Source organism: Mustela lutreola, chromosome 8 (genome assembly GCF_030435805.1).
Source record: "Mustela lutreola isolate mMusLut2 chromosome 8, mMusLut2.pri, whole genome shotgun sequence".
NCBI classification, from domain to species: Eukaryota; Metazoa; Chordata; class Mammalia; order Carnivora; family Mustelidae; genus Mustela; species Mustela lutreola.
The window spans coordinates 98,851,697-98,875,050 of NC_081297.1; the positions used below are offsets into that span (position 1 = coordinate 98,851,697).

The window sequence follows — 23,354 nt, forward strand, 5'->3', positions numbered from 1 at the left end:
ATGACAGGGTAAATTCAGTCTCTGTTAGCCCCATCTTAGCAAGAATTAGAAGTCCTCTTGCCTATCTTTCTACCTATGACTGTTCAGAGTCTATTATCAACAATGTAGCTAAAGTAGGTCTTTATTTTTTTTAAGTCTTTAACAATATAAACTAGATCATATTACTTTTCTGTTAAAAAGTGGGCAGTGCATACTCGGTATTTACCCCAAAGATACAAATGTAGTGATCTGAAGGGGCACATGCACCCCAATGTTTATAGCAACAATGTCCACAATAGCCAAACTATGGAAAAAGCCTGGATGTCCATCAACAGGTGAATGGATAAAAAATTGTGAGATATACACACACACACGCATGTGTGCACGTGCGCACACACATATGCACACACACTGGAATATTATGCAGCCATTAAAAAATGAAATTTTGCCATTTGTAATGATGTGGATGGAACTAGAGGGTATAATGCTAAGCCAAGTAAGTAAGTCAGAGAAAGATAATTATCATATGATTTCACTATGTGGAATCTGAGAAATAAGGCAGAGGATCATGGGGGAAGAAAGGAAAAAATGAAACAAGATGAAACCAGAGAAGGAGACAAACCATAAGAGATTCTTCATATCAGGAAACAAACTGAGGGTTGCTGAAGTGGAGGGGGGTAGGAGGGATGGGGTGGCTGGATGATGGACACTGGGGAGAGTATGTGCTTGGTGAGCTCTGTGAATTGTGTAAGACTGATGATTCACAGACCCATACCTCTGAAATAAGTAATACGTTATATTTAAAAAAAAAAATGTGCAGTACAGGAGCACCTGGGTGGCTCAGGTGGGTAAGTGTCTGCCTTTGGCTCAGGTCATGATCCTGGAGTCCCAGAACGAAGCCCTGCATTGGGCTCCCTGCTCAGCAGGAGTCTGTTTCTCCCTCTGACCCTCCCCCATTTCATGCTCTCTTCTCTCTCAAATAAGTGAATAAAGTCTTTTTAAAAAAATCTAAAAAAATGAATGTGTGCAATGTCTTTCAATTTCCCTCAAATTTAAACAATACCTCTCAGTTATCTTAATCCCAGTTTAACTGGGTCCTTCATTACCTACTCTCTCTGTCCATCCATACTGCTGTTCCTCAAACATTCCAGGAACACTTTCAGCTTAATCACATTTATGACTGTTTCCTCTGCTGTACTAAAAAGTAAAGGCAACTTTTTCCCCCTGTTTTAACCTAAGCAGCTAAAATTGTGCACAGTACATAGTAGACATTTAAACTATTTGTTGAATGAAAGTCGGAGCACTTAGGATATTAGGAAAGTTACAAAAATAGGCAGTCAGCCATAGGAACAAAACAAATACAATTACCAAAAATGTAATAGAGTATCAGAATGAGTCTTGTCAATAACAAAGGTTATTTGATGCCAAGTGTTATTGCTGAACAAGAGATATTTAATGTGTTTTACCAAAGACCAGAATTTAATCTAGATATTGAGCTGAGATGGGAAACTGTGGAAAGAGAATCATTAAGTTTAGCTTGAAATGCCTCAAAAACATAATTTCAAAAAGCAAAAATGTCTAACATTCCTATTAGAATTACACTGAAGACTATGTAATATCACCATCCTTTTTTTAAAAAATATATTTTATTTATTTATTTGACAGACAGAGATCACAGGTAGACAGAGAGGTAGGCAGAGGGAGAGGAAGGGAAGCAGGCTCCCTGCTGAGCAGAGAGCCCAACTCGGGACTTGATCCCAGGACCCTGGGATCATGACCCGAGCCAAAAGCAGAGGCTTTAACCCACTGAGCCACCCAGGCACCCCTATCACCATCCTTTTTAAAAAACATCGTCAGAAGAAAAAAAAAGTCAGGATTTTTAATGTTGATAGAGATGTGGTAAAATGAGCATCTTATAAACTAATGACAGAATTGTCTTCCAAAGATTTAGTTTTTTAAAATTATGGCAAAATATACATAAAATTTACCCTTTTAACTATTTTTAAGTTCAGTGGCATTAAGTACATTCACATTGTTGTACAACTATCATCACCAACAAGTCTAATTTCTTCCTTTTCCAGATGAGGGAACTGAAACCCCCCTCCCCAAATTAAGTGATTTATGTAGGGCTACTCAGTGACTGCCATAACAAAATATTGTTTCCTGTCTCTCAATTCAATATTCTTTCCATTACATAATGCTATTGCCCTAGATCATTCAATATACTAGACTCCTATGCCTGTGAACCTATAAACTATATTACCCCACCATCAGAAAAGGCAGCATGAATCTGCCAGAGTCTATAGACTATATTTTATAGTATAAAGTATATTTATACAATGTATAATACACATATATAAAAATGTTTAATACACTTATTATTTTGTATAAATATTTTTACTATAAAGATACTTGTGTTAGGTTTCCCTTGCTGTGTAACAAACTATGATATAAATTTTTATGGTTTGAAACAGCACATATTTATCTTAGTTTTCATGGGTCAGGAATCTGGACACAAGTCTACTCAGATCTTACCTAAGCTGCCATTTCATCTGAGGCTCAGGTTCCTTTTCCAAGTTTACTGGTTGTTGGTGTTTAGGCTTGACTCTCAGGGGTCACTCACTGCTCCTTGCCATCTGGACCTTTCCATATGGCAGCTTGTCTCTTCAAGGCCAACAAGAGTCTCCACTGCTCCAAATCTGACTTCTCCTGTCCCTGTATTCCAAATCTTCTTTTAATAGGCTCACCTGATTATGTAGGGCCCACTAAAGACCATCATTTTGATTAATAACTTAAAAGTTAATTGATTAGAGGCCTAAATTATAACAGCAAAACATAGCCTAATCACAGGAATAATATCCCAACATACTCAAAGATTCCATTCAAGGAGAGGGAAATATATAGGGCATGTACACTGACAGACTGGAATCTTGGAGGCTGTTTTAGAATTCCGACTACTGCAATACTTGGTGGAAGATATTTCATTCTTCTTTCTTCCTGAGTCTCCAGAGCTATTCCAACTAATTTCCCTTTATCAGATCATCATAAAATAGACCAAAAATGCTTGAAATCTCTACTCTGACAGCAGTGACTAAAAGTTAACAAAAGGTTAGTGTTTTCTGTAACTTGGGTTACTATGTGATCATTAGAAGGTTACTCAATTTCTCCAAATCTGTACCTTAACCTTTCAAATATTGTCTCCATTAAGACACTGTTGTCTTTTTTTTTTTTTTTTTTAAGATTTATTTATTTAGAGAGAGTGCATGAGGAGAGGCAGAAGGGGCAGAGGGAGAGAATCTTAAGCAGACTCCACTGAGTGTGGAGCCCCACGTGGAGCTCAATGTCACAAGGCAGATTATGCCCTGAGCTGAAATCAAGAAGTCAGATGCTCAATCGACTGAGCCACCCAGGAGTCTTTACATTAATATTCCTCATCCATTTTCATTTCCTTCATCTCTTCTGTGTTTCTGGTAAAGAAAACTGCCCCTTCCCTTTTATTGTTGTGGGAAACTCTGAGGGGCTGACCTAGCTTGTCAACACTTGTTATTAGTTATCCTACCTAGTAAGTTGGTAACACATTGTGCTTTGATTTGGACTTTGCTGATCAGGGAAGTTGAGCATCTTTTTCATGTGCTTATTGGCCATTTGTACAGCTTCTTTGGAGGAAAGTCTATTCAAATCCTTTGTCCATTTTTAAATTTGGTTTTCTCTATTGTTGATTTTTAGGAGTTCTCTATATATTCTGGTTATTATTCTATCAGATAGGTGATTTGCAAACATTCTTACATTTTGTGGGTTGCTTTTTTACTATTGATATTATGCAAATGTTTTCAATTGTTCATAAGTACTCTTTTCTTTTCTCCATACCCCAGCAGAATTTTGGCTAGTGGAAGACAGATTATCTCATATTTGTTATGATTGTTCAGTGCAAAGGGGAGAAATCCTGGGCAAGCCATTTAATAGCAATTATGTATCAAATGCTACTAGGATTACTCCCAAATAAAGAAAAAACTTACCACTGATCTTTTGCAGATTAAAATAAATGGTGTAGAGAGTTTAATTTACCCACAATCTTAGATCTAGTAAGTGGAGCCACTGAGATTTAGAGTCTGTTTTAACTTATTTGCTCACTATGCGCGGTGGTAACTTGTCAAATGATTAGCTTAGGGTTATTAGACACTATTGGGCAAATAGACTTGATCAATCTTACTTCATTGCAAACTCCATGAACTGGGGGCACCTGGGTGCTCTGCCTTTGGCTTGGGTCATGATCCCAGAGTCCTGGGATTGAGCCCCACATCAGCTCCCTGCTCAGTCAAGAGTCTGCTTCTCCTTCTGCACTTCACCCTGCTTGAGCTCTCTCTTATAGAATATTTTTTTAAAAACTCCATGTACTAGAAAAGCCATATACCCTTAGGGATAATGTATTTATGTAATCAAAAGTCAGGTCTGTTCAACCCAGACTAGGCCCACTATATAATACTTCAGGCTCTTTGGCATAGATGCCTTACATAAAGTGGTCTGGAACTATGCTAATTCCTCTGCTTATAAGATGAATTTATAAAATGTTTATGACTTGCACTAAGAAATATATATTAAATGTTCCTGTCTAATGGCATGTTTTTGCTCAAATGGATTTTCCTGTAGATTTAGAGATGGGAATGTATACAGAAATAAAATTGAGGACTATAAAAAATGTTTTGGAAACATTGAATTGGTTGGCAGCCTTTTTCTTCTTGCATTCATTATGATCCCCTACCTTAATTAGGCCAAATATGGATTTTGAATATATTCCCTGTGTGTGTTTAAATACTCAAATTGATTTTATTGAATTGGTAGAAATGACTTTACTATTCCTGCTGGCAGTGTATAGTCCCTAAATGTTAATTAGACTTGGCAATTCTTAAATTCTACCATATCCCTATTATGGTCCAGCTATCCTCCATTAGACATAGTGCCACTCAGATCATTATAAGCCTTCTGGATTATGGAATTAAGCCAGTTTTTGTTTTGACCTCTTTAGCTCAATCGTTATCCTAAGAACATTTGTATGGCAAGATATTCAAAGAAATGTTGTGAAGTTATGGGACACTGTCTGTATCATGAACCCACAGGGTTTAAGAAAAAAAAGACATGCTTTTAAGGATTTAGAAATTCTGGAAGGATATGCAAGAAAGTATTAAAACAGTGATTCCCTCCAGGGAGTAAGGTCAGGAGGTGGGGGAAGTATACTGGTGAATCTTTCTGGTTTATTTTCTTCTTGAGACCTTTTGTTTACCATGAGTGCTGTGACAGTCGCTGATACTAAGGTTTGCCAGTTAGACATCTCCTAAAACTTGCTGAGAAAAATATAATTGGCTGGCCAGTTTCCAGCTGCTCCTCTTTTGGATCCACCTAACATTTAAGGTCACTGTCTTCCTGGCTTACTTCTTGCCAATGACTGCACATAGCAGGGGTATTAGATCTCGGGTACCTAATATACAGTCATTGATCCGTGAATAAAAAAAATTTCTTCTTATCTTGAACAGAAGAGGACCAGAAATAGTTGCATTTACATGGAATGGAAAATATTCACTTAGTTTTGCTCCAGAGATATGTTAACCATTGCATCTTTGATGATATAATTTAAATTATCTGTCATATGGACATTCCACAGAACATCACATCAATAACATCATGCTGATTGGACAAGATAAGCAAAAGTTAGCTTGCCACACTGAACACCTGGTGGAGATACACATTTCAGAGGGTAGGAGATAAACACTATAATAAAGATTTGAGGGTCTGCCATTCTTATGAAGTTTTTAGAAGACCCAGGGGGTAAAGGGCATGCTGGAACATCCCCTACAAAGTAAAAGCTTGCTACATTTGCATCACCTGCTACAAGGAAGCAAGCACAATAGCTGATGGCTCTCTCTGGATTCTGGAGATAACACATTCCACCTAGAAATATTCCAACCAACATATTGGAGGATATAAAAGACGTAAGTGTGAGTAGGGCCTGGATCAGGAAAGGGATCTGTAGAAGATTCAGGATGTGATCCAAGTACCCCTGTAAACTGGGCCACATGATCTGCCAGATCTATGGTACTATATGTGTCAGTGGTGGGAAAAAATACAATACAGCTTTCAGGTAAGAGACTCCTGGAACTGTAAAGGAGCTATTCCATCAAAAGTATGTGGAGACGATCTGTGCAGCATAAGGGGTGGAATGTGGTTGCCACAGAGGTGTCCACTCAGATCTCTTCAAGAAAACCGGATGCAAAGTACATACCTAGAGACATCATACTCCCTGACTTCAAATTGCATTATAAAGCTATAGTAATCAAAATGATGACATCAGCATAAAAACAGACAAATAAATCAATGGAAAAGAATACAGAGCCTAGGGGCGCCTGGGTGGCTCAGTGTCAAGCATCTGCCTTCAGCTCAGGTCATGATCCCAGAGTCCTGGGATAGAGCCCCACAAGGCTCTCTACTTGGTGGGAAGCCTACTTCTCCCTCTCCCACTCCCTCTGCTTGTGTCTCTGTCTAATAAATAAACAAAATCTTAAAAAAATATTACAGAGCATAGAAATAAATCCAAACATATATGCTCAATTAATTTAAAATGCAGCTAACAATATACAATGGGGAAAGCATACTATAATAAATGGTGCTGGAAAACTGGACAGCCACATGCAAAGAAAATGAAACTGAACCCTTACTGTAAAGTCCATACAAGAATTAACTCAAAAAAAAAAAAAAAAAAAAAAAAAAAAAAAAAAAAAAGAAAGGAAGGAAGAAAACGTGAGAATTGAAACCATGAAGCTCCTAGAAGAAAACAGAGGGTAAGCTCCTTGACAGTGCTCTTAGCAATAATTTATTTTGGACTTGACACCAAAAACAAAGGCAAACAAAACCAAAGGGACTACATCAAACTAAAAAGCTTCTACAGACTGAAGGAACCCACAAAAAGACAACCTATGGAATGGCAGAAAATATGTACAAATTATGTATCTGATAAGTGGTTAATAAAAATGGAGAGGACCTGAACAGAAATTTTTCCAAACACAAGCTACAAAAGGCCAAAAGGCACATGAGAAATTGCAACATTGCTAATCATCAGTAAAATGCAAATCAAAACCACAATGAGCTATCACTTCACACCTAGTAGAATGTCTATTATCAAAAAGATGAGAGGACGCCTGGGTGGCTCAGTGGGTTAAGCCTCTGCCTTCGGCTTAGGTCATTATCTCAGGGTCTTGGGATCGAGTCCCTCATCGGGCTCTCTGCTTGGCAGGGAGCCTGCTTCCACCTCTCCCTCTCTGCCTACTTGTGACCTCTGTCAAATAAATAAATAAAAACTTAAAAAAAAAAAAAAAAGATGAGAAATACGCCAAGGATGTGGAGAAAAGGGAAAGCTCATACACTGTGGGTGGGAATGCAAATTGGTACAGCCACCATGAAAAACATTATGGAGGCCCCTCCGAAAATTAAAAATATAACTACTGTATGATCCTCTATCTGCAACTACATGTTCACTACAGCTTTGTAACAGCTATGGGAACAACAAAGTGTCCATCAGTGAATGAATGGATAAAAATAAAGGTGGTATCTCGGGGTACCTGGATGGCTCAGTGGGTTGAGCCTCTGCCTTTGGCTCGGGTCATCTCAGAGTCCTGGGATCGAGCCCCGCATAGGGCTCTCTGCTTGGCAGGCAGCCTGCTTCCCCCCCGCCCCACCCCACCTGCCTCTCTGCCTACTTGTGATCTGTCAAATAAATAATATATTTTTTAAAAATTAAAAAAATGAGGTATCTCAATGCAACTAGATGCAATGGAATATTATTCAGCTATAGAAAAGGAAATCTTGCCATCTGTGACAAATTGGATGGAATTTGGGGCATTATGCTAAGTGAAATAAAAATCTGACAAAGATAAATACTCTAATCACCTATTTGGAATTAAAAAACAAAAACTCATAGGAAAAAAACCCCCACCAGATTTGTGGTTGTTTAGGTGGATTTGCAGAGGGGAGAGGGAGGATAGGTGAAGGTGGACAAAAGGTACAAACCTCCAGTGGTAAGATAAATGAGTTCTGGGATGTCATGTACATAATGCTGTATTGTGAATTTTAAAGTTTCTGAGAAAGATCTTTAAAAATCTCATAAGAAAAAATATTTTTAACTGTGGTGATGGGTGTTAACTAAACTTATTATAGTAATAATTCTGCAATATATACACATAGCAAATCATTGTTAAATACCTTAAATTGATACAATGTTATATTTCAATTATATCTCAATAAAGCTGGGGGGGGGTGTGACTTGATGTAAGCAGCCTCCAGTTTCAGCTCCTGATCTGTCACACCATTTGTATGGAGGCTGATTTCTCCTCAGGCTGCTCCTAGCATACTAGCCAGGCCATTTCTGCCCAATGCTGAACGGCCATAATGGGTAATCTGCTCTAACATTCCTCTGTCAGGCTGGCAGAGACTTTCTCAGAACAGTTTAGGTCTGATGCTCATTCCCTTCAATTTTCTTCTGTCATAGGTATCAAATGCTTTCTCCTGGCTACTGTTCCTTCTCCCTTATACCTTTCACTGCCATCTTCTTCAGAACACCTCTAGCATATTTGGAAGATCCAAAGTGACACTAGCATGTATGCTTTAAACAATAAACTTTTATTTTTTAAAGACTGTATTTATTTGGGATGTTTGCATTGCTCAGTTGACTAAGTGTCTGCCTTTGGCTCAGATTATGTTCCCCAGGTCCTCGAATCAAGTTCATCAGTTTCCTTGCTCAACAGAAGGCCTGTTTCTCCCTCTGCCTGCAGCTCTCCCTGCTTGTGTGCTCTCTGACAAATAAGATCTTTAAAATAATAAAAATATATTGTTATTTATTCTAGAGAGACAGTGGGAAACCACATCAGAGAGGGGAAAGGGACAAAAGAAGAGGGAAATCTCAAACAGACTCCAGCACAGAGCCCAACAGAGGGCTTGACTCCACAACCCTGAGGTCATGATCTGAGCCAAATTCGACACTTAACTGATTGAGCTACCCAGGTGTTCCTGAGCTAAGATTTTTAAAAAAATATTGGGGTGCCTGGGTGGCTCAGCAGGTTAAAGCCTCTGCCTTCAGCTCAGGTCATCATCCCAGGATCCTGGGATCAAGCCCCACATTGGGCTCTCTGCTCAGCAGGGAGCCTGCTTCCTCTTCTCTCTCTGCCTCCCTCTCTGCCTACTTGTGATCTCTGTCAAATAAATAAATAAAATCTTTAAAAAAAAAAGATTTTTAAAAAATATTTTTGAAGGGTTATTTTATAGGCGGTTGTAGATCACTGAGAAAATTTGTTTTTAAAGATTTTATTTATTTATTTGACAGTCAGAGATCACAAGTAGGCAGAGGCAAGCAGAGAAAAAGAGAGGAGGAAGCAGGCTTACCGCTCGCCGAGCAAAGACCTCGATGTGGGGTTTGATCCCAGGACCCTGAGATCATGACCTGAGCTGAAGGCAGAGGCTTTAACACACTGAGCCACCCCGGTGCCCCCAAGAAAATTTAAATTTTATGATTGAATCAGCTTAGACCATCGAGAGGATTTCTTTCTGAGCTGGCTTTAATGGATTGCATTTTAGTGTCATAGTACTGATCTACATCGTGGGATAGCTCAAAATCAGAACATACTGCCTCAGTTGCCTAGGTGGCTCAGTGGGTTAAAGCTTCTGCCTTCGGCTCAAGTCATGGTCTCAGGGTCCTGGGATCGAGCCCTACATCAGGCTCTCTACTCGGCAGGGAGTCTGCTTCCCCCTCTCTCTGCCTGCTGCTCTGCCTACTTGTAATCACTGTCAAGTAAGAAAGTAAAATCTTAAAAAAAAAAAGAACATACTGCTTCTCTTGTGCAATTAAGATTTATTGTGAGCACAAGAGAGAGCGAGCATGCAAGCAGGGCTCAATCTCACGATCCTGAGAGCACAACCTGAGCCAAAAATTAAGAGTTGGCTGCCCAACCAAGTCATACAGGTGTCCCTGTAATTTTCTTATTCCACTCTTTGCCAATTTTGTTACACCTCTAAGCAAATGTATAAGACCTAATCCTATGTATGATTCTAACCCTTCTTTTACCGTTTTTTGCCCTTTATTATGGCTTCTCCACCATTTGATTTGGTACAACTTTGGTAAGTCACATTAAATCATTTTTAGGGAAACAAGTCAGACTATCCTAAAATTACTCCTTATGGTGCGTGGTATGCGTATTCCTCACTTGTTTAATTCTCCTGATTAAGAAAAAGTTATTGTTATGAGCTGGCAGGGAATAACTGGAGACAATATGAAATAAAAGTTTTCTTATATAAAATTCCTTAGTCAGTCAATGAAGTGTAGAGATAAGGAATAATCAGTCTAGGAGAAATGCCACAAATGTGTACACACACATACATGCATACACACAGTGTTCCAACCACAAAATCTTATGAAAGGAGCTTACATAGGAAAACCAAGGAGTAATCAAGAAAGAAAATCTTATGGACTTTAATTCTGAGATGAAAAGATTCAGCAGCTCTTGAATAAGATATCAATAACCAAAATTTACAGAATTAAAGATCAGTATTTATTATTCAACTATGTGCTAAGCACTATACATGTATTATAGCAAAGCTATACTTACACTTTAATCTAGTAAAGTGGGTACAATTATTCCAATTTTACAAATACTCCCTTACAGCTTGAAGAGGGTGATTTGTCCAAAGTCCATGTAACCAGTAAATAATGGAATTAGAATTTGTATCAATATCTGACTACAAAGAATATCAGTATTTTTTGTCTTAAGTATTAGGGCTGCCTCTGTATACACACATATGTTATCAGATCTTCTAAAGACTCTAGTTAAAGAAGATTAAAACATAGTGAGTGATACTGTGATGAGTGTATGTCAGGGAGCTGTCAGAGTGAAAAAGAAAAAAGTTGCACTTTTTCAGAAATTAAAAAAAACACAGAAACAATTGTTTGGCATGGACATATAAAGTGGGAATGGAAAGAGGTAGGAGTAAATCCATGTAGCACATATTTACATGTAAAATGATACATATTTTAGTGCCTATGTACTAAAAGGAGAAAGTAATCATTTCCAAATATATCACAGAAAAATCAGTATGTCAAGAACCAAAGGAGTTTGCAAAGTAAATAAAACAAAAGGATAAAGAGAACGACACATGTGGAGCTAGACTTCAAGTCTAGCCATATGGACTGAAGTGAATTCATAGAAGATGGAGTGGGCAGGAATAACTGCCAAAAGAACAAATCACACTCCATACTATTTCATTCCCAGTTCTGATGTTTTTATTTTAGAGAACACATCGATCAAACAGGTTAGTGCTACTGCTTCCTTGTTCTGGGTATTTCTATACTCCATTTCAAAAAACATACAGTCAAATCTATCTTCGTCCATTCTGTGAATGAAGTAATAAGCAAAAAGGATCACTGGTTACTTCAAAAGAACCTAGAGGGGAAAAACACATACAGCTCACTTAAATCAGATTTAAACAGTCTTTATAATTAAGATGAGAAAAAAGAAATAAAAACTGAAAATTAACTAATGTGACAATAAAATATTACAAACTGTCTAGACTACCAAAAAAATTTACAACTGTTTTTTTTTGTGTGTGTGTGATTACCACATTTGCCTTTGTGATCTCATCTGAAAAAGATATACTAAGTATACTAAGGCATGGTCTGTTTTTCTGACATATAAAGATGTATTAGCAATATTATCCCTTAACAATCCTATTAATATAGACAACTGTGATTTTAGTCAGAAAAACTGTACCAAGAGGAAAACCTTGAGGCAAAAATAATTCTTGCAAAACTTCACACAAAATAAAACACAAAATTATAGTAGAACACCTCAACAAATAAAATGAAATTTAAATGTTATGCTCTTACCCTATTACCCTAGGTAATTTTTTTTTTTTTAATTTTAAGTAGGCTCCATGCCCAATGTGCAGCTTGAACTCACAACTCTGACATCAAGATTCACATGCTCTATGGACTGAGCCAGTTAGGCCTCCCTACTTTACATTTTCAGTAAGTTATACAATAAACAATTAAATTTTGTTTCAGATTAAAATTCAAGCTGGTCATCTTCTTTCAATTCTAAAGCACTGACATCTCTATATGAACTATATATGAAAATTTGTAATAGAAAGAAAACTGTCCAAAAAGATTTAGAAATTCCAACCGTATTAACTTAGGGTGTATAGTTTTGTGTTCCATAAGTATTTCTTAATAGAAGATAAGTTCCTTTTATACCTTTTTTTTTTTTTTAAAGGAAAGAATACTACATATTTAGACAATGGTATCAGTTATTCTAGCTTCATGTTACTATTCATCCATGGTATAGTGATCTAAGGAATCCATTCCTCTTCTCCTTAACCTGAAACTGCAAAGAACCTGAAGGTTCTTTGTGTCTTACCTTAACAAGGGATGCCTTTTCATTACCAAACCTTACAAATGATATGCTCATTAATTTTACATATAAGCCACCTAAAATGGTCACCCATAGCTTGCCTTAATAACCTTTATTTGAACAGATTCCCCACCATAGGAGATAACCACAAGCACAAACAGTGGTAACTTTTTATTGGTATATCACAGCTCTCATCACAGAGCATTTCATTTCTTCAGATACTACAACAGATTTAGAAAAATGCATGATATATAATGCAATGAGCACTTTATTAGCAGGTAGGAGACTTGGGCCCTTGTTGTGGTTCTATAACCTTGGGAAAGTTACTAACTTCTGTGAACCTTAGTTTCCTTACCAGCATATTCAAGATTGTAATATATAGCCTCTAAGCTTTCCAGCTTAAAAACTCTAAACTTCGGGGCGCCTGGGTGGCTCAGTGGGTTAAAGCCTCTGCCTTCGGCTCAGGTCATGATCCCAGGGTCCTGGGATCGAGCCCCGAATCGTGCTCTCTGCTCAGCAGGGAGCCTGCTTCCTCCTTTCTCTCTGCCTGCCTCTCAGCCTACTTGTAATCTCTGCCTGTCAAATAAATAAATAAAATCTTTAAAAAACAAAACAAACCAAAACAAACCTCTAAACTCAATCACAGGCACTTGTATGCGGTAGTTCAATCTGTTATTACATATGTTAACAGGAAACAGGACTCCTTTTCTTTAAATAATAATTTCTCTTCTGGATACCCTGTTTTTACCATCTATAAAACTTGAAAACAATTATTTATGTACTACTTTAATGAGGCGAATTAACACTTCTAAATGTTTACATGTATATCCTAGAAAAAAAGACTTATTGTTTCAATTACTTTTATATGAACGACTAAACGTTTATTTTCTCTCCAGTTATAAAATACCTAAGTCATAATGCCATACTGCATATTTCAAAGTTGCTGAGAGTAGATTTTTAAAGTCCTCATCACAAGAAAAAAAGAATTCTGTAATTACATATAGTGATGCATGTTACCTAGACTTACTATGGTGACCATGTCCCAATGTATATAAATATTAAATCATTGTGTTGTACATCTAAAACTTTTATGTCGATTATATCTCACTAAAAAGATTTATTCTCTAGTAAACATCTATAAATTAGTAACTGCTTTCCTGATTTCATTAGAAACTTGAAAAAAATCAGAATCAATCTGAACTTAAGTCTAGATGAAATTAAGAACCACAGGACTTTTCTTTCTGTCCAATTGATCTTAAAACAGCTTGTTTCCAGCAACAATAGATACTATAGTTAAAATAAACTCGCGGCTGAATGAGTAAATGGATCTGCATCTTACTATAAATTTCAATTCTGAAATTTAATCTTTCCAGGGACTTTAAAAATCCCCATTTCAGGGCACCTGGGTGGCTCAGTGGGTTAAAGCCTCTGCCTTCGGCTCAGGTCATGATTCCAGGGTCCTGGGATGGAGCCCCGCACTGGGCTCTCTGCTCAGCAGGGAGCCTGCTTCCTCCTCTCTTTCTGCCTGCCTCTCTGCCTACTTGTAATCTTTGTCTGTTAAATAAATAAATAAAATATTCAAAAAAAAAAATCCCCATTTCTTCTATGTAGCCTCTCCAAATTCTAAAATAGGTAATTACAATGTGGATACTCTGATTAAAGTGTCTTAAGGTAGTTGTTGATGCAAAGAAAAATAAAGCTATTTACCCTGAAAGATATAAACACAGAGAATGCAAATGAGAAGGGGAGGACACACACATACAGAAAAAAAAGTGAGGCAGAGATGAAAAATGTCAACACTGGGGAAGTTAACTTGAGGAAATGAATGAAAGAAGCATACAGGGCGACCAAGAGCAGGAAGAATACACAGATAGGGAAGAAAAAACACAAATCAAGAAAATGCAAGAGAGGGGCGCCTGGGTGGCTCAGTGGGTTAAGCCTCTGTTTTAGGCTCAGGTCATGATCCCAGGGTTCTGGGCTCAAGCCCCACATCGGGCTCTCTGCTCAGTGGGGAGCCTGCTTCCCCCACTCTCTCTGCCTGCCTCTCTGCCTACTTGTGATCTGTCAAATAAATCAATAAAATCTTAAACAAGAAAAAAAGAAAATGGAAGAAAGTAAGCACAGAGACAGAAAAGCAATGAAGAAAGGTGAACAGAGTAGAACAGATAAGCAGACACAATGACAAGGAAATGGGACTAGATAGATAAGACAACTAGTTAAAAAAAAATTATTTTCACCCCATAAGTTTTCCAAATTACCTACTTTTGTTGCTATCTCCCCAGTGTTGCTAATAAAAAGGAGACAGTTTATTTTCTACAAAATGGTTAAACAATATATATGTCATTTATCTGGCAGATTTTTAAAAACCTGACTTACTGTGAGAGGCATAATTTTTGCCATCATTGAGATTCACATGTTAGATGTGAAAGAATAACTTGATTGGGGGGGGGGATACTCTTACAATGTATACATCTATCAAATCATTATGTTGTATACTTTATATATCTCACACTTGTCAATTATACCTCAATAAAGCTGGAAACGTTCATATATATCAATATATTGGGGAAAGGTCCCTAATTTTACATACTGCTAGTTTTTTGTTTTGTTTTTTCTCCCCCCCAAAATAAAAAAAATGATAGTACCTTCGTTAGGCCAAATTCATCCTAAGGTAAGGACCTATAAAGCCATTTATGATTTCATACCACAATGCCTTATATACCAGTAGACTGATTAACACATTCTTAGTAGAAAATAACTTACCATTTAGAGTCAAAATCCAAACATTTTAGTCCTGTTTCCATTTTTTGCCCCCTTTCCTTTACTTGGTATGTTATGCTCTATCTCTTCTATGTAGATTCTTTCAGTAGCCGTCAATCTGAAGAATTCCTTCTTCTGCTGCCACCTACCAGTTTATCTCTCTGCTGCAGCAGAAGGGTATATAGAAAAAGTTCTTGCTTACTATTCAGAATAAATGGAAAAATTCCTTTAACATTTCATATTTTCACATGTGTATGAGCTTCCTCACTGATTCCCCAAGATCTCCCCACCCAAGTCAAAACAACAAAAATCCCAATCACAAAAAATTAAACAATGTATGATCAATATTCATGCTAAGCTGGGAATTTTTTAAGAGGAAAGATGTAGATACTCAGCAGTTGCCATCTCAAGGAACCATTTATTTTGTTATACTTTCCTTTTTCACCTATCCCTACAATCTTATGTATAAGTGAGCAACTTAAAATTTTAATGAGAGAGTCCACAACTCCTGTAAATTTTAAGTTCAGAGACTATTAAAGAATTGTGGAAGATGCAGCAATAAAGGAATTTTTAATAGTAATTCTAGAAACTAAAGGCATTAGGTGCTTTACCTGCATGAGTTTTCAATGTTCTGGACTGCTTATTGCTCAATGGCTCTGAATACATTAAAACACGAACACATACGCCACCTATATTTAAAATAGGGTAGCATTTGTATGCCCATATAAACACTGGGTATATCTTTTGCAAGATTAAGTCACTGAGTCCTTTTAAAAGGACTGATCACAAATGCACATTTTCTCAAACTATATATATATATATATACACACAAAAAAAATCAGGGTGAAAAAGGGAGACAGAGGGACAAATGTAATAGCTATTGTAGAACTGGAAACTAACACAACATAAAATGTTTTCTGTTTGTTAAAGTCCTGAGATTAATTTCTATTCCCAATTCCCTTTGTCACTGAAGGTTTAGGTTTCAAGGTTATTCTTTATTAGCTATTAAAGAACAGTATCCACTAATGAATAATAATAATGGCTTATTTTTGTTCCACCCCCCCTACTACCTTTACCCCAAAATAGTTCTGCCAACATAAGAAATAAAACAAACACTGACATAAGCACCAAAGGCTAGTCAACAGTGGCATTGCAGTTACATTGTTTCTACTTTCTCATTCCTTCCCCCGATCTCAAACCCCACCCTTTGACCTCTGTATATGGGATGAGCCTGAGCAGGAGAGTTGGTGATGTCAGGACTGCGCCGTTCCCACGGATGCTCCTAGAGGCCTGCTGTGCTTCTGGGAACTGGGGCACAGTGATGTCTGTCTGACTGAAACCTAAAACAACAACAATTCACCCCACCCCTCATGTTCCCAAACCCCACAGTAGCAGCCAGGTATATACACTATATAAGGCCCAGCTAATAAGTTTGAATATGATGAAATCTGAAAGCAAGACCGTTCTTAACAAGTCCGTGACTTTCATGGGGAAGCTGAATGGAGACTGTGAAATTCTCCAAGTCCCACACAATCACATAGTCCACACATTCTAATGCTTGCCATTCTTAGTAAGAGAACAAGGTTCTCTGGTACAAGCCCTTTTTTAGTATATATCACAAATTCCTTCAGGAGGCAGTTGGGATTCCTCTGTTAGTAAATTTTACTTCAACACATACATATTTTTGTCTTAGGATATTTAGGGGAGAGATGGCCCTATCTTATATGAGTGAATTGAAGCACAAAACAGGTTAATGATTCATTTTATGCCTTCAGCTGTAAAATGCATAACAAGCCATGATATCCTATTAGCTAACTAGTGAACTTAAAACCTCTTCAGATAGGATATCTAAAGTCACAGAATAAAATTGTGCAGAAGTCTATCCTGAAAAGGTCCTGATCACTGTCACTAAAGTTCTACCTAACAGGAAAGAAAAAAAAAAAAGATTATCTTCCCAACGGCAACAACTCATATTAGAACTAAAACTTTGGTTAACACAGGAGGAGAAAAGAGGAAAGGGTAAGGGACTGGTGTAGACAGAGAAAGGTATACTACATTAAGTAACAGAAAGGCTATATTAAAATGGACAAGTTGTATTGCTATTCCTGCCACTAACTTTGTTTTATATTTTATAGCCTTGGTTAATGCACTTAATGATTTGTGCTTCAGAAATGCCCTCCAATCTGTTTGAACCTGTAATTTAAAAAATTTGAACCACTATGATAACCTGAAACTGTTCATATCTACCTCTTTGTTAGAAGAAGTATCTTAGAAATACTAAAATGATTAGTTCCTGAGATCACACTGTTCCTAAAATAACTGAAATGCTTTCTATTATCTTTGTCTCATCATTCCTTTTCACTTTCATAATGATGTCACAGAAAGAGAAGCACTAAGATCAACTCAACACTATGGTGAGTTTTTACCATATATATAACCTAGAGCCTAATTTTACCTTTTCAAAACTCTAGTTTTCCATACCTGTCAACTCCTAATTGATGTCTTTATACTGTGAGCTCACTGTGTATTCCGAACACCAACCCCTGAAAAAGCTTAAGCCAGAGTAGCACAATGGAAGAAACAAACAAACCCAAAACAAAAACAAAGCCAAAAGTCACACTCTGAAATAATTATAGACATATAAGCAAGGAATGGAGTTATCTAAATGGCTAAAATAAACCCCCACAGTCCTGAGTTCATCCCAACCAATTCAAACTTTACCCCCAAAAGTTCTTCCTTAATCAAATTATTTGTTAGATATACTTAGGCATTATTTTCTATACGAGAGTTTTTACAAATCCATGGTTGCCTTTTAAAGTACATAAAGAAAGAAAAAACTTTAAAAAGAAAGTAAAGTTAGCCTTGCGATGGAAAGAAAGGAGAATCAAATTACCTGCAAGCAGGCTGGGGCTGTGCCTGAATCCAAACCGCTGCATTTACCATTCATTATACAGCTGCATTATTGGGGGAAGGGGAGTTTAGAAGGGCACTGACCCCGAAAGTTCTCAATACTTCTCACTCATCATCAGGAAGGGGGAAGAAGGAAAGTTTTTTCTCTGGGTATTTTTTTGTTTGTTTGTTTTTGTTTTTTTGGCTCCTGAAAAGGCTGGCAAAGAACAGTAACAGTGCAAGCAGTTAGAATATTTCTTTAAAAACAATTTTAAAAAATGCAAAACATTAAGGAATTTAAAACACCAAATTTCCGTTAATATAGAAAGAATTTTCACTAGAGTTAGGCAGCCACCCCAAAACAGCATGGCAAAAGGGCACTGATATAAAGGAAATAAAATACCACACAAAAATCCAAAACAAAACTAAAAACATTTCAAATTAAACCTGGAAGACTAGAAGATTCCAACAGCAGATTTCTGGCCACTACTGAAACATTCCAATATCCAAGCTTCAAAGGCGCCTAAATGTATCTTAAATGAAACTTTGGTGGTTTTTTTTTTTTTAAAGAGAAAAAAAAAAAAAAGAAAGAAAGAAAGAAAGCAGTGAACCTGGTTATAAATCCTGCAATATATTACATTTAAAAATATCCTAGTACAACAAAACAAATTTTAAAAGAAATTAAACAAACAAACAAATAAAAACAGTAGCAGCAGAGGTTACCTGTCTGAGCACCTACATTTTCTTAGGAGGGGATCGTGTCTCACCAGCCATATAGCCCATAAACCTTCTCAAAAAGAGTGAGCCAGGAGAAAAATGTAACACAAGATTTGATTTCACAATGTCTCTACGCTCCCCAGACCCCAAACTGGGGATTCACTGAATGAAGAGAATTTGTTTTTCCACTGTTTTCTTCTTGAGAAAAAGAAGAGATGATTTTGAAAAGTCAATTCTTTCAATGCCTTCGATACCTTCTTAAAAGTCTGATAAAGTGCTTGATGAAAACAAGTCTCTTGGTGATTTTTTTCTAACGTTCCAGCATATTTTCTTATTGATAGCATATACACAAAGATTTCAAAGTTCAGTGAAGCAAAAGCCAGCAGAAATGACCAATCAATTATTAGGCACCAAAAAAAGAAAAAAACTATTAAAAATCTTAAGTGAATAGGTCGTGCGTGTATGTGTGCGAGTCTGTGTGTGCGCGCGTGTATGTAGTCCAATTTTCATCATAGGTAACATAAAAACAGTATCAGAATTACTTTTAAAATACAATTAAGAATTACAATTTTAACAATACACAATTTCACAATAATTCAGATTTGGGCATAAGAATTACACATAATTGATAAATACATTTTTACCTCTCATAATAGCAATGAAGATTATACAAATTATTAAACAATATGAAAATATATTTAACTTTCACTTAAATATCTGAGGTGTTTCATCTGGGTTCTTCCAGAATGATTTGTTCATATTCTTTACCTTAATTTGAGGGAGTTCAAGAAGATATTCACGTTTTTAAACTCTAAGATGATCATTCCTAACGTCTTTATTCTAACGTGTGTGTACAAATCCAGAAATAGGTTGGTAAAGCTATGTTTTAATATAGTGTGAATGCACAAAACATTGATCAGTAGTGAATAAAACTAAAGGTGAAATAATCTGATAATCCTATATGGTTAGTGTGGTAAAATAGTTTTAAAGGCTATCTACATTTTTCCTGATACCTTATCCCACCCAACACAAACCCCTGAACTTTTTATCAAGTAGAGAGGGTGTTCTATTAATGTTTTTAAATTTGCAAATCTATATACATGTGATATATGTAGGTATTTAATGTATCATAATTTATGTGACAACCAGATGCTCTCTACACGATCATATAAATGAATTAATTAAGCACTTCTTTCTCCCTCATTTATTTCTCTATCCCAAATATGCATCCTCCTATGGTCATTCAGTGAAAGAAGTACCAAGTATTTCTTTCTGTTAATGAGTCAGAGGTACTTAAAAACATACGTAAGGCCCAAAATAACCCTATGCAAGTCAAACTCTTTTATATGCGATTAGAATATATTAAAATAAATTAGAAAATCTTATTATCATCTTTTTGAGGTGAAATGAGACACTGCACAGATTAGAGGTACTATTCTATTTGCCAACAATCAACCTTTCACTCAACTTTAATATTATTTAATTCTATGGAAAAAAAACAAATTTTATTACATTCCTTTTTAAAATGGGGGCAAAACTGTACAAGCATGATCAAACCTCTGTTAGAGCTGGTTAATACTGATCTTTATTATTGCCTCGAAGTCTCTCTAGTAGTGTCCGAGAAATTATGTTTAAGGTCCATCTGAAGGAAAAAAGCACTGGAAAGGCAAGAAAGGACTCGGGTAAAAGCTTCAGAGGATTGCAGTAAGATGGAACTTGCTGTTTAAAAAAAATTACGTTGAGCTCTGGAGCATCTCCATTTCTTAACACAGCTTCCAAACCCATTATTCAAATAGATTTACCCATGTTTTAAAGGCTCGTGTTATATGCCATTTGGGGCTTTTATAAATTCAGAAATTAAAGGAATATAAAAAGTGGACAGTACTGAAGGCTTCAGAGTTGGGCTATAAGAGACTTAATACTGCAAAATAAGTCCCCAAACAAAAACGTCCAATCCACCCCACCCTAAAACCTATGTATAATAGGAGAAAATGCACAGCCAGAAGCATAGAAAAGCATGTAGCCTTAAAGAAATCATACACTGAACAGTCTAGAACCAAAGAAAAAACCAAACAACATACATATACATAAAAAGGCCTAAGAAGCATCTAGTCTCTTTATGTCTTTAGTGAGTACCTCTAACCCAGTGTAGCTATTAAAACAAGTTATCTGATATTTAAAGTAAAAACTGTGTTTCCCCATCATGCTCCATTTTCTAGAATCTATTCTTTTTTGACTGGTTGGTGTAAACAAAAAGCAAAATACATACACATGCATGCGTGCACACACACACACACACACACACACACACATATATATATATATATATACTCCCTCCTAAAATGTGAAAAATGCAAATATATAATGCTGGTATTATAAAATCACTTCAGCTTTATACTTAAGAACTTATAGGCCCTTAATCTGCCCCCCAAAAATATTTTTCCTTGTCCTTATACTTTAAATGCCCAACCACCAAAAGAAAAAAAGGAAGGCTTTAAATGCACATGTTTCAAGTCAGTGTCTTGTTAACAAAAAAGGTAGCACTTTCTTCACTTTGGCCATTGTTAAAGATGCAGGCATAGATCAGGGAATGTTAGACTAGCATGTATTAAAAAAAAATTGCAACATTAACAGAGCATATCTTTCAAAAAAGGTTAAAACACTAACAAATACAAGTCAACGCACATATTTTAAACTAGTGTAATTTTATCTACATTGGAATAAATGTCATTTTGTGTACCACACATTGCAATACTGTTCATTTCCCTTTCATCATACGAAAATGCCAATTCTGTCATTAAGAAACCTTTATTGGATTATATCAATGTTGCCCTCCCCCCCAAATTAAAGGAAAACCAAAAAACAGAAATAATAAAATTCCAGTAAAAGAGCGCCTCAAGACTTCATAAACTATGAACATAAACTTGCTAGTTAATATGGTAGAGGCAGAACTTTCAGATTTGTAAAAATTCCTATAATTTAGGTAGATCTTTTCCTCTCTCATTACAAACCTTTGCAACGTAATGTGAAGTTACGCTATGCCAAAATCTGTGCAATTGTACAAAAGCAAAAGCGAGGGGCCGTGAAAAAAACTGTTCTTCATGGCCTTCATGTGAGAGCACACACACTGAGTAATTTTAAAGGGTAAGTATAAAAGCCTGACACTTCTCTGTGTCTCACCTCTTCCGCCATTCTACCTGTGGTATCTGTAAATGAAAGTCAATAACATCTTAATAGCAGAGGTCTAATCTAGCTCCCCTTGCTTCTCTCCTGACTAACTTCTACTAATTTTCTCTCATCTTCCTGAGTACCTTCCATGAACAGCATTGCAAGTTGGTTAAAAAAAAAAAAAAAAGAAAGAAAGAAAGAAAAAAGAAGAAAAAGAACATGAGTTTTACAAGGGAGTTGTTGGTAATTATTTACCGGTGGAGTCACTCCACCAGGAGTTTGATCTCATTGGCTATCAGCTGGTTCATGTTGAACAGGCCCCCTGGGAGCTTGGTGAGCAGCTCTCGCTCGGTGCTTTCAGGGTCGCTGTCAACAGAGCTGGAACTTGCGCTCATGTTGTCGACAGCAGTGCTGGCTGGGGGACCCAGCTCCGGCTCACTAGTCTCACTGGCCGTGGACACCACGGAGAGCAGGGACATACGCCGGGTGAGCCGGCCAGAGGGCAGGAGGGAGGCGGCATAGTCCGCTATGATACCAGCTACATCTAGATTACAAGCCTTATCAAAGGCGATGAAACCTACATTTGCATTGGCCTCGCAGACACAGAAGGAGCCGTCATCTTTCATCAATAGGTCAATGCCACACACATCCATCCCCAGGATATTAGACACCTGGATAGCTAGCTGCTTCCCCTGTTCACTCAAGGAGCACATCATCCCCACACCACCTGGCAAAAAAGAAACAAGGTAAGTTACCAAAATGATAAATTTCTGGAGTAAAACTAAAGCTTGCCTGTAATGTTAATTGTCTTTTGAATCAGTAGTGATAACAAATGACATTTTACTGTACCACTGTGACTTCCTAAGCCTAAGTTTCCTTCATTAGAGAATCCCTGTCCAATTCAATCAAAGAAATAATTTAGTACTTTTTCTTATTATTTTTTTTATTTTTTTTAAAGATTTTTATTTATTTACTTATTTGACAGACAGAGATCTCAAGTAGGCAGAGAGGCAGGCAGAGATAGAGGAGGAAGCAGGCTCCCCACTGAGCAGAGAGCCTGATGTGGGCCTCGATTCCAGGACCCTTAGATCATGACCTGAGCTGAAGGCAGAGGCTTTAACCCACTGAGCCACCCAGGCGCCCTACTTTTTCAATATGCTATTCTGAAGATGGCATTAAACTTTCACAGAAACCTATTTTATTTGAAACAATACAAATTGAGGCAAAGGTATTTTAAAGACTTTATATTTTTATGAAGACAGAGGAGAGGAGAAAACGGAGAGTATCAGGGAAAAACTATTCTCAAATAACAGGAAGAAATACGTGTCTGATTTAAGCATAGGGAAAGAGAAGTCAATCATTAATGGAATGTAAAACCACGGATGAGCATCCAGATTGACC

General features: G+C 36.9%; 1 protein-coding gene across 7 annotated transcripts in view; it reads right to left on the bottom strand.

The window, feature by feature from the left end:
* Positions 1 to 11,270: 11,270 nt before the first annotated feature.
* The window catches only part of RIMKLB (ribosomal modification protein rimK like family member B), an 82,399-nt gene continuing 70,315 nt past the window's right edge, over positions 11,271 to 23,354 (bottom strand). For 5 of the 7 annotated variants that reach the window (XM_059186218.1, XM_059186216.1, XM_059186214.1 and 2 more), the window contains 4 exons: positions 18,073 to 22,680; positions 15,791 to 15,868; positions 15,183 to 15,343; positions 11,271 to 11,453 (listed from right to left, as the gene is read on the bottom strand). In XM_059186218.1, coding sequence (XP_059042201.1) covers positions 22,217 to 22,680 — 464 coding nt within the window. In that variant the 3' untranslated portion in view covers positions 11,271 to 11,453; positions 15,183 to 15,343; positions 15,791 to 15,868; positions 18,073 to 22,216. The remainder of the gene's footprint in view (positions 11,454 to 15,182; positions 15,344 to 15,790; positions 15,869 to 18,072; positions 22,681 to 23,354) is intronic. The other 2 variants (XM_059186215.1, XM_059186212.1) reach the window with 2 other exon arrangements.